We start from the raw sequence: 16,188 nt of genomic DNA on the forward strand, positions 1-16,188 counted from the left end.
ATAATTAAGCTCTTCATTAGACTAGTTATAAGCCTTTCAGTGCAGTTTTAATTTTGAATACCATATGGTAGCCTCCACGATATTTTCTGAACTTTGGCCCTCTAGAGTCTTAATCTGACTCTGGAAAAAAAAAGGTATTTCCATGGAGAGTGGTGGCCTGAAAGCTCACCTCTGGTTTTCATCAATACCTGAGCATTACCTGGGCTGGCCTCTGCTATTTCTTATGGCCTGAGTTGTGCCCAGACTGGGGAGGCCTGGGACCTGGGATGGATCTCTGAACACTCCAGCCAGTTCGGTGCTGCTCAGAGACTTGAGGGTCCAAAGAAGGCCTGCATGTGGGATCTGAAACCACACTGATTCTTCTTGACTGTGACCACTGCCTCCAAGCTGAGAAATCTGACTCACTAGTTTTACTTGCAAGGGCCCCAAGCTGGGTTTTTGTCTCAGTCACAAACACTCATTATGCTCCTGGCATTTTCTCTCCTCTTCTTGGATCAAAGATCATTCCCTCGGGAAAAAGCCAGCAGAAGCGTCTGTAACTCACCCTAAAGTTAAAGTCAAGGCTCTGTGTCAAGTTCTTATAAGGCAGAAACCCTCAGTGCCAGGCCTGGAAAGACAATGAACAAACAAAAAACAAACCCCACAACTTTTGGCTAAGTATAATATCAAATGTCAGATTTTGTATGTACATTTTTGCCATCATTTCCCCCCTCTATTAATTTTAACTCTGTAGAAGCAGAAGGTAAAGATGTATCGATGGGTTGGCACTAATTATCTCCTGCTGTCTTCATTGATGAGAGTTTCTGTTGTGAGTTGGGGTTTGAATCACAACAGTGTGTTGAACACTCACATACATTTCAGATGTGATATGCGAGCTGCTAGGTGCATGCTTCATTTTACTACCAATGGAGGTTTGACTCCTAAATCATCATGCAAAACACCATCGTTCTTATGTTGGGTTTCAAAAGAAGAGTGCAATGGCTCTGTGCCAACATGCACCCTGTGCAGGACAGCATTTAAATGTCTGAGCATTGACTCAGAGGATTCAAAAAGGCTTAGGACCTATAACTCATGCCTTAATGCACCTGTTGTCAATATGTTTTCCTTCTTCATTTAACAAGGTACTTGTAGTCACAAAATTGTAAGTCACAGTAATAATTTCTATCACAGAAATGGAGGGAGGTTGAGCCAAGATTGCAGAGAGGGAGGACATAGGGTCAGTGTCTTCCCACACCTAGGATACTCACCAGATGCTGGTGGGGGGCCTCTGATAACCAGGTGGGCAGGAGGAACCCCTGAGTGACCAGCACTATTCACAATAGCCAGGGCATGGAAGCAGCCTAGATGTCCACCGACAGATGAATGAATAAAGAAGATGTGGTACATGTATACCATGGAATATTACTCAGTCATTAAAAAGGAATGAAATTGAGTCCGTTGAAGTGATGTGGATGAATCCAGAGCCTGCCATACGGAGTTAAGTAAGTCAAAAACAGGAAAACAAATGTTGTATATTATTGCATATATATGGAACCTAGAAAAAGGGTACTAATGAATCTACTTGCAGGGAAGGAATAGAGGCACAGACATAGAGAATGGACTTGTGGACATGGTGAGGGGGAAGAAAAAGGGTGGTGAATTGAGAGAGTGGCATTCACACATACACACTACCAAGGGTAAAACTGATAGCAGGTGGGGAGCTGCTATATGGCACCCAGGGAGCTCGGCTCAGTGCCCTGTGATAACCTAGAGGGGAGGGGTGGGAGGAGAGAAGGGAGGCTCAAGAGTGAGGGGATATGTGTATACATATGGCTGATTCGTGATGTTGCATGGCACAAGCTGACACAATGTTGCAGAGCAATTTTATTCCGACTGAAAATAGGAATGGAGGGAAGTCAGTTGGTCTCACCCTTACAGGCATTTTAGAACCCTGGAAGGTTCTATGCCTGCAATTTGGGCTTCTGTCACCAGGTAGTGCTCATCAAGCAACCGTTAGCTGATAATGAACATCTGGCTCCAGGTGTAGGTAGATGATGCCTCTTGGCACCCAGCAAACAATACATCCAAAATCCAAATTTCATAAAGTATGTGTGTTAAGAAAAAGACAGTGTAACAGAAAACGCTATGGCAAGGGAATGGAGAGGATCTGATACTTTGCGCCTCACTGGATGTTTATCAACGTTCAATACAAATCTGGGTTTATGCTACCATTGATTCATTCCACAAACACTTATTTATGAAGAAACGGCTACACGCCAGACTCTCAGTTAAGTCCAGGAAGACAGAAATGTCAGAAAAGTCCCCGATCTAGAATGTCTCCAAACCTAGCATGTCAATAACTGAGGATAACCACATTCCACACAGAGTCACACCTGACCTAAAGAGTTAAAGTCTAAAGAAAGGTGCATTCACCTTAAGTGAAAATTACTCTTGAAAATCTTTTAAATTGGGGGTTTTTTTTGGACCACAAATGTATTGCTTGACTTCTAACATCTGACTTCTGTCATTTTGATCTTTAGCATCTTGGAAGTAACAGTGTACAATTCTCCTGCACAGTCTAATTGCCTACCCAGTGTCTGAGAAAGAACGCTCAGCCCCTGGCTTCTTGTTACCATTTAAGCTGCCAAAGAATCCTAATTAGCTGTCACAGTTCCTCCTTCATGTAGAAAACAGAAAATATGGAGGAGTAACAAGGGAGCTGGATCCCTTTCTTTCTGACCTTGCCTTTACAGCCAAGGTATTATTATCTCTATAGCCACCCTCATCATATCTTTACTGTTTTCTGAGTCAAACTAACAGAGCCATTTAAATACAATTCCGAAAGTTGTCCATCAATTCAATATCCATCATCAATTGGAACTCCTGCATATTTTCTCTTGGTCCTGGGTTCCCACCCGCCATCCTTTAAATGATCTTGCTTTTTCATATAAAGGTTTGGAGAAATTCTGCTGCACAAATGAATATATAGGTATCTCCTCACTTGAAAGAGGAGAATGCTGAACTGGGTTACTCGTTGATTTTTTCCTACTGCAGGGAAGTTTCCCTTGGATACCCGAATCTTCCATGTCACAATTAAGAGAGATGGAGCTCTTCTCCCTCATCTACCTTGTGACTCCGTTGATTAGACCCTTCCTTTCAACAGTTATTGACAAAGCAGCAGGCATTGTTCTAGGCATTTGAAAATCATCAATGGTCAAACCAAAAAGGTCTTGGCCTCATAAAGGTGGACAGTGAACAGATGAACAAGGTTATGGTGATTAAGTTCCAGGAAGAAAAATAAACCAGGAAAGAGGGGTGGAGAGTTGGGAAGTGATGGAGCTGCCCTCTTACCATGTGAACTGGGGACTTTGGAGCTAAGACCTGAAGGAAGTGAAGGGGTGAGCTGTGTGTGGATCTGGTAGAAGAGACAGCAGATGTGTGAAGGTCTTAGGCAGGAGCATGCCTGCAAGGTCTCTGCAATCTTCAGAAGGCATTTTGGCTGAAGGGAGAGGCAGGAAATGAGGTCAGATGGTGAAGATCCAGCAGGGAGGACAGGGAGATTGGACGGTCTTAGCGGCAATTGTAAGGCATTTTAGCTTTTATTTTGAGAAAATGGAGAAGCCACAGGACAATTTTGAATGGAGGAGTGATGTGATGTGTCTCACATTTCTAAAGGAACACTTTCACTGATGAGTTGAGAGTAGTTTTGGGGGTGGAGGGCAAAATCAAGAGCAGTAACATGCTGGAGGAAGTTGTGGAAAGTTCATTTTACATTCTAATCTTGACCCCACTTATTAAGTTCTAAGTGAAACTTGAAAAGATTTTGTGCAGATACTCCTGAAGTTAAGACTGTAGCTCAGAGGCAAATTCCTACTTATAAAACAAATATACAAGTGATCAAAGTGGCTCTAATAGACTGCTTTCCCAACACAGTGCAGAATCAAATTTGTCATAAGAATGCTATATCCATCTTACAACGGAAGAAACTGAGGAAAAGGAAGTTTAAATATCCAGACTCGTTCTCATTTTAAATAGCAAGAGCTAGGATTTAAATCCAGACAATCTGACATGAGAGCCCAAATTCTTTAGCACCACGTGTCCATGATGCGTACACTAGGCAATAATCACATAGGATGTGGCACTGGCTGCATCTTTAGACAGGATATATGCTGCTCAGTTTGCTGTGGTCTCCGCTATTTCCTCTCTCCTTTACACATTTAAGTTACTGTGTGGATACTGTGATGATCCTTGGTCTAAATGTTTTCCAAGATCCTTTGTGTAAATTCTAGGTCAAAGATGATGAAGAGGTTTCATCTCTTAAATCCATGACTGATGGTGTTGAGAAGAGTTCCCAGGACTGTCTGAACATAATAGAAAGATGTGTTATATTCGACTGGTGATGCTGAGTATTTTATATGAGGTATGTTTGCTGATGCTGCTCTTGGCTAACCCAGGATGGAAGGCAAGGTTGGTTTGCCCTCTCTGACCCAATCTATCCCATTTCCCCCAAAGGCAGACTCTCTGCTTGTCCTGATTTTGACTACCAAAGAGCAAAGTTGATCTAAGCAAGTTCATTCTGACAAAATTTTCAGGAAGGGATATATATATATATATATATATACAGCCTCTCCCAGAAGTATGTTCAGTTTGACAAAGGAGTGCAGGGAGAATGAATGGTTAGTGCAATAGTATGATGTCTTGTTGGAGGGATTACAAGCATTCGTGTGTGGAGGAGTTATTTTTGGCTGGGAGTGTGGGCCTTCCATGTGCCATGGTAAATGATCACCCACAGAAGGAAAGCCTGATCAGAGTTCTTGAACAGAGGTGGGCAAATATTTTCTGTAAAGAAATGGATGGTAGGCATTTTTGGCTTTGCGGACTGTGCGATTGCTCTTGCAGCTACTCAAGTCTGCTACAGCAGTGCTGAAGCAGCACTGATAAATGGATGAATGGTCCCAACTTGTTACCATGGCAGCCGTAGTTTGCCAAGCCCTATCCTGAGTGATGAGTGATGGAAGCAGGAACAAAACAGGCCTTGGAAGTGGGTATCATGGATCTTGGTTTCTGATGATGTGTTAAAACTCTGTGCATTCATTTTCCGAGAGAACTCTGCAGGGAGAAACCAAATCTTGCCTTAGCCCACTCCCAACAAAATCCATTTAGAAATACAAAAATCCAACCAGATTTAATCCAATCTTAGAAAATCCTGAGCATGTACAATTTTAAACATGTGGTTTCTTTAGAGAATATCTCAGGGTGGCACTCAGTACCTTTAGTTTCCTAGATACCTTTAATTTCTCTGCAAAGGGAAGCCAATATTCAATAATTACCACTTTAGTATCTTATTTCATTTGGAAATGACCTACCCATTAAAAAAACTACCCCCCCCAAGTCCCCCAAAAAACAAACAAAAAAACTGTGTTCGCAGCAGCCAATTGACAAAAGGCTGAAGCAACCCAAGTTCCCACTGATGGATGAATGGATAAATGGTCTGTCCATGCGATGGAATATGACTCAGCCTTGAAAGGGAAGGAAATTCTGACTCATGCAAAAACATGCATGAACCTGGAGGATGTTACAGTCAGTGAAATAAGCCAGACACAGAGGACAAATACTGTATGATTCCACTAATACGCGGTACCTACAGTGGTCAAATTCACAAAGACAGAAAGTAGAATAGAGGCTACCAGGGGCAGAGGGAGTTAGTGCTTAAGTGGGACTTGGTGTTTAAATGGGTACCAAATTTCATCTTTGCAAGAAGAAAAGAGTTCTGGAGATGAATGTTGGTGATGGTTGCTCAACAATGTGAATGTACTTGAAAATACTGCCCTGGACACTTAGGAATCATTAAGATGGTAATCTTATATGTATTTTGTCACAGTTTAACCAAAAAACCTCTGGGTGCCTCAATATTCTCATCTGAAATATAAGATAAAAATAACATTATTTCTTGGGGTCATTGTGAGGATCAAAGAAATGCTACCTGCTGTGTAATGAACACCCAGGATACATGAAAACATTGCTATTTCTATTATTATTATAATACTTCTCATGTTTAACCTGGATCAGGAGTCAAGATCTACTGACAACTCTGAAACGATGCTTTATATATTAGAAACTGGCAAGTGGATAGAAAGGAAGAGAATCAGGGTCTAAACAGTGGGTCTAGGTTTGAGGAAGAGAAATATTGTTTTCTATAAACTGAAACATTTATTCTCAATCAGGCAATAAAAATGTTCTGACACTAGTAAGTCAACTTCAGGGAAGGAACACCGTTATGTGGTGTCCAAATAGGATGCTGCCACATGAAGAGAGAGGGCGGTGGATGTACAGGCAGAGTTGATGCTGTGCAGCCTACAGGCTCTTTTTCTGCCTCTGCTGCTTCATTTGCATCCAGGAGTGTCTCTACTGATGGCGGGGGGACAAATATGAGTCCAGACTCTGCACCCAGCAGGGGGCTTCACCCCACTCTGTAGCTACAGATTCTATTCCTATATGTGAGGTTTACTTTAAAAATAACCGCTGACACAATCTAAATGTTCATTGACAGATAAATGGATAAAGGTGTGGGATATTTATACAATGGAATATTACTCAGACATAAAATGAATGAAATAATGCCATCTGCAGCAACATACATGGACCTAGGGATTATCCCACTAAGTGAAGCAAGTCAGGCAGAGAAAGACACGTATCATATGATATCACTTATAGGTAGAAGCTTTAGAAAACAGATACAAATGAATTTATACACAAAACAGAGCCACAGACATAGAAAATGAACTTACAGTTATCAAAGGGAAAAGGAAGGGGGGAGGAGGGATGAATTCGGAATTTGTGATTAACAGATATGTGTGCTCAGTCACTCAGTCGTGTCCAACTCTTTAGGACCCCATGGACTGTAGCCTGCCAGGCTCCTCTGTCCATGGGATTTTACAGGCAGGAATACTGGACTGGGTTGCCATTTCCTTCTCCAGGGGATCTTCCTGACCCAGGGACCGAACCCATGTCTCCTATGTCTTCTGCATTTACAGATGGATTTTTTACCTCCGAGCCACCTGGGAAGTCCAATTAACAGATACATACTATTATATGTAAATTAGATAGCCAACAAGGACCTACTGTATAGCACAGGGAACTATACTCAATATTTTGTAAAACTGCAAGGGAAAAGAATCTGATACACACACACACACATATGTACATGTATCAGTTTTTTGTACACCTGAAACTAACACAACATAGTAAATCAAGTATACTTCAATAAAGAGAAAATTAAAAAAGAATACATGCTAAAAAATGATATTGAGGAAACAACAGCAACAAATAACTAATCATTGAGTGCAAGATGGATTGAAGAAGGGGAATATTGAGAGGTTATTCTATTTTTTTTTCACTTATTTTTATTAGTTGGAGGCTAATTACTTTGCAACATTGCAGTTGATTTTTTCATACATTGACATGAATCAGCCATGGAGTTACATGTATTTCCCATCCCGATCCCCCCTCCCACCTCCCCCCCACCCGATTCCCCTGGGTCCTCCCAGTGCACCTGGCCCGAGCACCTGTCTCATGCATCCCACCTGGGCCGGTGATCTGTTTCACTATAGATAATATACATGCTGTTCTCTCGAAAAATCCCACCCTCACCTTCTCCCACAGAGTCCAAAAGACTGTTTGAGAGGTTATTGTAATCTAACAGCCCTGCTCAATAAAAGATCTCAAGGGATATGTGTTCACCAAATGAAAAGTGCGTCGCCTATATCAGTGCCGGAAAAGCATCACGCTCCTTCTTGGAAGATGTCATGTCCTACAGCCAAACCGCTTCCCAGGAGCTCTTCCCCTGCAAGTAATACAGGGAAAGTCTGCAGAGGAGGCAGCAGGACTGATTGAACAGGCATAATCCACACAATTTCCCGATTCCGTGAATGGTATTTAAGCAACCATCTGGGGGACTTTCCTGGTGGTCCAGGGGTTAAGAATCCACCTTGCAATGCAGGGGACGTGAGTTTGATCCCTGGTTGGGGAGATCAAATCGCCCGTGCCCTGGAGCAACTAAGGCCACACACAACTAGAGAGAATCTTTATGCCACAGTGAAGGAGCCTGCATAATGCAACAAAGATCCCATGTGCCGCAACTCAGACCCCAAAGAGTCAAGTAAGTAAATAAATACAACTAAAAAAAAGAGCCACTTCTCTCTGGGAGGGGACAAAAATGATGCGCCCTGGTTAAAGGATCAGCAGACTGAGGAAAAAAAAAAAAAAGAAGGGACTCAAGAGGATGCCCTCTCCTTGTGGCTCTCTCTGTGACTAATCAGGGGACGGGAAGTTCAGCAGGGGTCCCGAAAGCGGGCTTCATGGCCGGCAGGGCCCCCACTGCGCCCCTCTCCTCCTCTGGAGCAAGGCCACCGCCAGGACAAGCCAGAGCCTGCAGCCCACAGCACAGCGCCCCGCTGGGGAGGCAATCTCTGCTACTCCTTTCCTCTCTCGGGGGTTGTTAAGTGGCTCATTCCAGTCCTGAAATCGCCCTCCTTCCCCTGGCGGCGGCGGCGGTGGTCTGCTCCTGTGGCAGGAACACTTCTGCCTGGATCAGCCCTGGGAGAACACGTCAGGCTTGATTAAGCCCAGTTTCCAACCCTTGTGAGTTTCTGCTGGAAAGCGGGGTAGGTCCTGATACTGTCAGAGTATTAGAAGATGCTGAAGCAGGCTCACTGAATCCAGCTGCGATGTGCAGGGGCTGACCTCCCTTCACCGGTAATGGAGGACTTTCCTGCCATTTGCGGAAGATACTTGTCTGTTTAGGAGCAGTTAATGAACGCTTTAAAAACAACTCAGCAAAAAAAGGAAACCTCCTACACTATTGGTTGGAATGTAAATTGGTGCAGCCACTATGGAGAACAGTATGGCGGTTCCTTAAGAAACTAAAAATAGAGCTACCATATGATCCAGCAATCCCACTCTTGGGCATATATCCAGAGAAAAATCTAATCTGAAAAGATGCATGCACCCAAATGTTCACAGAAACATTACTTATAATAGCCAAGATGTGGAAGTAACTCAGTGTCCACCAACAGATGAATGGATAAAGAAGATGTGGTACATAGACACCGAAGTGAAGTGTTAGTCGCTCAGTCCTGTCTGACCCTGTGACCCCATGGACTATAGCCCCCCATGTTCCTCTATTCATGGAATTCTCCAGGCAAGAGTACTGGAGTGGGCTGCCATTTCCTTCTCCAGGGGATCTTCCCAACCCAGGGATTGAACCTGGGTCTTCTGCATTGCAGGCAGATTGTTTACCTTTTGAGTCACTGGGGAAGCCCATATATACACTGGAATATATTAAAAAAAGATTAAAATAATGTCATCCATAGCAACATGGATGGACCAAGAAATTATCATACTAAGTAAAGAAAGACAGAGAAAGACAAATATCACATGACATCACTTATATGTGAAATCTAATTTTTGAACTTATTTGCAAAACAGAAACAGACTCACAGATAGAGAAAACAAATTTATGATTACCAAAGGGAACATGTGGGGTAGGGGAGGGATGAGTTAGGAGTTTGGGATTAGAGATACACACTACTATATATAAAACAGATAAACAATGAGATCCTACTGTATAGCACAGAGAACTATAATTAATATCTTGTAATAACATAATGGAAAAAATGAAAAAGAATCTCTCTATGTATATCTATAAAAATATGTATCTCTCTATATTCCATTACCATGTACCTGAATACCTTTGCTGTACAACAGAAACTAACTCAACAATGTAAATCAGCTGTTGTTCAGTCATTAAGTCATGTTTGACAAGCCGTGTCCGACTCTCTGAGACCCCATGGCCTGCAGTACGCCAGGCTTCCCTGTTCTTCCCTATTTCCTGGAGTTTGCTCAAACTCATGTCCGTTGAGTTGGTGATGCCATCCAACAATCTCATCCTCTGTCGTCCCCTTCTCCTCCTGCCTTCAGTCTTTCCCAGCATTAGGGCCTTTTCCAATGAGTCAGCTCTTTGTGCAGCAGGGGGGTCAAACTACTGGAGCTTCAACTTCAGCATCAGTTCTTCCCATGAATATTCAGGGTTGAATTCCTTTAGGATTGACTAGTTGGATCTCCTTGCTGTCCAAGCGACTCTCAAGGGTCTTCTCTAGCACCACAATTCAAAAGCATCAATTTTTCAGTGTTCAACCTTATTTATGATTCAACTCTCATGTCCATATTTCAATAAAAAAAAAAAAAAAAAAACTCAGCAAGCATTTCAGGAGTGACTCTTGAGCCCAAATCAGTCTTCTTTGCTATGTGTAAAAGTGTAGTTTGGCTTTGCCGTACAGCCATTCCCCACAGGGCAACTTTGGGGCTCTTAAGGGTCTCTGACCTCCATGGCTCTGCCAGTCCTAAGTGGCTGTATGTGGTATATGCTGTTTCTGTTTCTCGGAGGACCCCACCGTATTCCGTGGTAAGGGCACATAGGGTTCCCAGGGCGGGGGAGGACCCGTCCCTCTCCCCACAACGCTGCCTTTTTTAGTTCGTGTCCTTTGGAGTGATGTAGGCTTTGGACAGTCAGTGTTTTAGGGTGTCTGAGCTTCAAGGATGAGGAGGTGACCTAAACAGGTCCCATGAGAGCATATTCCAGCACTTGCACTGGACCGGCCTGGAGGACGTAGATTCTTTCCTGTTGGATTTGAACCAGTTCTGAGCCATCCATTTTGCTCCCACAAGGGCAGCCTCTGTCAGAATGAAACCCCCAAGAAAGTGTGGCTATATGTGAGGGGGTGGGAAAGAGAGAGAGAATGTTCTTGTGGATCTGAACAAAACCCTCAGAAATTTGTCCCGACTGAACTCTCCAATGACGTCAGCCACACTTTTTTCCTATTTAAACTTTAGTCAGTGTGGGTGGAATTTCCTGTTATTTCCAACTCCTAAGACTCACAATAGATATTCTCATCAATATCTGAAATGCATCTGTGAGGGACCCGCTGCCTTCTTAAAAACCCAGCAGCCTTGGGAGATACAAGGTAACATGCCTTCATGTAATTTACGATTCAGGCCAAATGAGTTTTCCAGTGGATCTCCTGAGAGGTGGTTTTGTATGGAGGGAGGAGAACGCAAGAGCTTATTGGGCCTCTGGCTAGGGAAAGAAGAGAAAGCAAAAGAAAATAAAAAATGTGGGGTGGGGGAGAGGGTCTTTAAAGATAGACCTGCTGCTCAGAGATTTCCCAGGAGCCTCTGAGCAGGTGTTGAGATGCTTCTCCAAGGATTCCTTGGCTTTCTTTCTCAAGGGCCTCCGAATGGCACCAAAACATTATCTACACCAAGTGATTCTCTTTCAACACTTGTGATTCATAGAGCAGCACGCCGACAGCTGTGCAGGCTGTGGGGTTTGATTTTCAAGTTGTGCACCAGCTGGTGAGGCCTGTGGATGGACGTGAAACTGAACACAGGAAGGTTTTCCACATTCCTTGAGTCTCCGCATTTCTGACAATGATTTCATGGACTCCCGAGATGACTCAAGTCATTCTGTACTCTTTAGGACACAAATATAAACCCAGACTTCTTTGGTGACTGGTATTATAAGGCAAACAGAAATTGCTTTACACAAAAAGGACGCCATTAGTTTATGTTTAGGCAGTAGTGTTGTGGGATTCGAGGTCTTAAGTAGTATCATAAGTTCCTGAATTTTCTGCACGATGGTTCTGACTTCCTCTATTGTTTCTAATTCCCTGGCAAGTTCCTTTCTCAAGATGGGGTCTGGACATCCCTGGTGGTACAGTGGACTAGAATCTGCCTGCCAATGCAGGGGACATGGGTTTGATCCCTGGTCCAGGAAGATTCCACATGCTGAGGAGCAACAAAGCCTGTGCACCACAACTTCTAAGCCCACAAGCTGCAACTACTGAACCCATGTGCTGCAACCCATGTCTGTGTGCCTAGAGCCCGTGCTCCACAATAAGAGAAGCCACTGCAATGAGAAGCCTACGCACTGCAGTGAAGAGTAGCTTCCACTTGCAGCAACTAGAGAAAGCCTGCATACAGCAACAGAGACCCAGGGTAACCAAAACTTAAAAAAAAAAAAAAGATGGAACTTAATAACTCTGGCATATCCTCTCAAGGATAAGGAGTAAGAACAAATGGAGAGAATATGTTCTCTTATAGGAGTTTCAACCAAAGTCTCAGGATTGCATCCCATTGATTGGGATTGAGTACTGTGTCTCCTCCTGAGCCAGAGAAAGTCTCTGGAGGGATGCAGTGCTTTGATTGGCCACTGCGGGTCACACGGCCACTGGGAGCTGGGTTGCACACCATACTATTTAAATCGCATAGATTTAAAATAAATGAGTCATGGTTATGAAATACACAGCATGGGAATACAGTCAATAACTATGTAATATCTTTGTGTGATGACATAGTGACTAGACTTACCATGGTGATCATTTTGAAATATATAGAAATCAAATTACTCGGTTGTGTAACACAAACTAACATGGTGTTGCAGGTCAATTATACTTCAAAAACAAACAGAGACACAAAAGAGATCAGATTTGTGGTTATCAGAGGCGTGGGGTGAGGTGAGAGGGAATTGGATGAAGGCAACCAAAGACACAGACTCCTAGCTATAAGATAAATAGGTGCTAGAGATGTAATGTACAACATGATAAATAGAAGTAACACTGCTGTATGTTACACATGAAATTTGTTAGAAGAGAAAGTCCTAAGGGTGAGCATCACAAGAAAAAAACCTTTTTTTCTATTTCTTTATGTATGTATCCCCCTGCAGTGAGAAGCAACTCACTCCAATATTGCCTGGAGAATCCCATGGACAGGGGAACCTGGCGGGCTCAGACCGACTGAGCACACAATTATGTATCCATGTGAAGTGATGGACGTTCACTAAACTTATCATGGTCATCATTTCGTGATGTATGTAGGTTAAATCATTATGCTGGACCCCTTAAGCCTATACAGTGCTGTATATCAGCGACTTCCCAATCAAACTGGAAGAAAACATTTAAATAAATTTTAAAAATTAAAAAATTCAAGAATCTCACACAGTGAAGTTAAGTCATAAAGAGGAAGATAAATACTGTACATCACTTATAAGTGGCACCTAGAAAAATGGTAGAGATGAACTTACTTGCAAAGCAGAAATAGAAACGCAGATGTAGAGAACAAGCGTATGGATACCAAAAGGGCGGCTAGGATAAATCGGGAGACTGAGATTGGTGACTACACATTACTATGTATAAAAGAGGTCACTAATGAGAACCTACTGTGTCACACAGGGAACCCCGCTCAGTGTTCTGTGATGACCTAAATGGGATGGAAATCTAAAAGAGAGCAGATGGAGGTACACATATCACAGATTCACTTTACTGTACGGCAGAAACTAACACAGTGTTGTAAAGCAACTGTACTCCAATAAAAATTTAAAAAAATAAAGAATTTGGGGGAAAAAAAGGAAAAAAAAAACGTGTATGAATTTGATGGAGGGATTTTTAGAGAATATCAGGTTATTGTTATCAGAAAAAAGACAAATGGAAGCTGCAGGACAAAGCTTCCGGTCCACTGCAGGAATCCGTAGTACTTCCTAAAAGCGGCACAAACAGGAAGAAACTCACAGTGGATGATTTACCTAATTCATAATAAATAACCAACAAAGACTGCCTGCAATATAAAACGACACCCACAATGTTGCAAGCTGGAAGCTGGTGCAAGTTTAAGCAATAGACCTCCCCAGGGTTGTTTTTGGTTTCTGTGATCTTTCTCTTCTGTATGTTCACCCTCAAGAGTTTTTATGGAAAAAAAACACTACAGTATTGTAAAGTAATTAACCTTCAACTAATAAAAATAAATGAAAAAAAATTAAAAAAAAAAAGAAATAATAAGCTTGAAAAAAAAGAGTTTCCTTAGTGCTGGAGAGGATCCTCAGTAAATAATAAGCTAGATCAAACGGCATTTGAGTTTTACAAAACTTCACACAACTTGCTCAGGGGGCTTCCCTGGTGGCTCAGTGGTACAGGATCCACCTGCCCATACAGGAGACCCAGGTTTGATCCCTGGGCCGTGAAGATCCCACGCGCTGCAGAGCAACTAAGCCCCTGCCCCACAGATCCTGAGCCTGTGCTCTAGAGCTGGGGAAAGGCAAATACTGAGCATTCGCGCTGCAGCCACTGAAGCCTGCAGGCCGTAGAGCCCACACTCTGCAATGAGAGACGTCATCACAATGAGAAGCCCATGCACCACAACTAAAGAGCAGCCCCTGCATGCTGCAGCTAGAGAAAGCCGGGGCACACCAAAAAAGACCTAGCACAGCCAAGAATAAAATAAATAATATAATTTATATATATAAAACTTCCTCAGGAATGACTTTAGCAAGAAGATAAAGGGGTGAGCATGCCTGGCAACCATCAAAGGGAAGAGAGTTAGGAGCTGGCGGAGCAGAAGGGTGTCTAAACTGTTAGAGGAAAAACGAAGTCTGCAGGGTGCTTGGAACAGAGGTGGCAAGAGGGAGCCAGAGTGAGGTCGGAGTTGAGGCAGGCATAGCCGGCTGGGCTGTACTTCCCCTGTCCTGGTAAACCCTTTGGCTTTACCTCTGAGGTGGGAGGAGGCCAGTGGATGGTTCTGAGCTAAGGACTGACATCACTAGGCCTCCACGTGAATCACCCCAGCTGCTGCAGGCGGCCCCTCGGAAGCCAAGAAGGTCACTGCTTTGACCCAGGAGAGCTGCGGTGGCTTGGGCTGGGGTGGTGGGTGTGGGGACTGCTTGGCTCCTGGGTGTGTTTTTCTAAAGCACTGCCAACGGGATTTGCTAAAGGACTGGATGTGGGGAGAGAGAGAGAACAAGTAATATGGGATGTGCTAAGACGCTGGCTTAAAGGATGTGCCAAGATACTGGTCTGAGCCTCGGGGAGATGGATGTGCCATGCACTGAGGTGAAGGGCATTCTGGGTGGGATGTGTTGTACAATGTGTCAATCAGCTCAGTCATCTCACAGCACTGCCTTCTGTCTGAGACACTAAGGACAGGGTGCCTCTAACTTGTGGTCCCAACTTCTGAAACTGGAACCAGCGCTCAGCGACGACTCAATCTGCGTCTGTCCACTGCCTTCTCATGGGTGGAAACGCTCCCTGGGGTTCACATGGGCTCAGAGAGGCCCTTCAGTCCTTGAGCAGAACAAGCAGGAAGGCTGGTGGGCTCTGACTAGTCCTGGGACCACAAGGATGGGAGTCCCTCGCCCTCCCCACTGCATCCCTCCCAGCCTGGGCTGTTTGCTGGGAGGCTGGCTCAGAGGAGGTGCCAAGAAGCTTCTGTCTGCACAGTGGGTGGCGGCAGCATGACAAACCCCTCTCCCCTGCTGACTGGCATCACAGGATAAGCTGCTTGGCAGAGCAAACTAGGCACCCCCTCCCTTCCCAGGCAATGCATCCCCCAAAGGGCCTTTGTTTAAGATCACTTTTGCATTCAATTTAAAAGGTGAAAGAAGCAGCCAGAGAGAAGGAAGGAGTCTTCAGCATTTAAACTAGGGACTGGGAGAGCTGGTCACCCCATCCCTAAGTCATGGAGAATCCTGCTGGTTAGCCGGGGGAGTGGAACCGGGATGTGAATCCTCACCAATCCTCCAAAAACACTTTGTGCTATGAAATCATCCTAAAGCATAGCCGCATACTCGTCGACCTAGTTTCTGATGCTGCCTTCTCTCTCCTTCCCAGCCAATGCAGTCAGTGGGGGGACAGTAAGCTCTATTCGGATGGTGGTCCCTCATCCCTCAGCCGTTCTCCCTAGGGGTGCACAAGAGGTCACAGCATTCGGAAATACAGACGGTCAGGAGCATCAGCGACCAGGACTAACATTCCCCGACACCCCCTGAAGCACCATTCCTTCTCATCCTGATCTAATCTCGGGCAGGGAATGGGAGCAGCGGGATAACTAGAGTGGGATGGGGGATGGGGGGTCTCGGGGGACCCTGTGGTCCCAGCTGGTTGACCAGCACTGATGCCGACACGACAGCGGATTTCTGCAGGGACCGGGGGTGTCAACTTGCCTTAATGACATCTTCATCAGATGATCGGCACTCTACAGACTTGAGATCTGTCACTGCGCCATCCTCCTCCACAGAGACCACCTTCACGGGCACGGCCACCGTCTTCCCGGTGAGGATGGCTGTGTTCAGGATTTCCGCCTCCTGGAAGAGCAAACGTATCTGCC

The 16,188-nt window shown here is 44.3% G+C and overlaps 1 protein-coding gene across 1 annotated transcript in view; it reads right to left on the reverse strand.

Annotated features, from left to right (window-relative positions):
* The window catches only part of TMEM132D (transmembrane protein 132D), an 832,687-nt gene that overhangs the window by 109,811 nt on the left and 706,688 nt on the right, over positions 1 to 16,188 (reverse strand). Inside the window, exon 5 of the mRNA XM_065903793.1 lies at positions 16,025 to 16,165. Within this exon, the coding sequence (XP_065759865.1) occupies positions 16,025 to 16,165 (141 nt within the window). The remainder of the gene's footprint in view (positions 1 to 16,024; positions 16,166 to 16,188) is intronic.

Source organism: Muntiacus reevesi, chromosome 13 (assembly GCF_963930625.1).
Source record: "Muntiacus reevesi chromosome 13, mMunRee1.1, whole genome shotgun sequence".
Taxonomy (NCBI): Eukaryota; Metazoa; Chordata; class Mammalia; order Artiodactyla; family Cervidae; genus Muntiacus; species Muntiacus reevesi.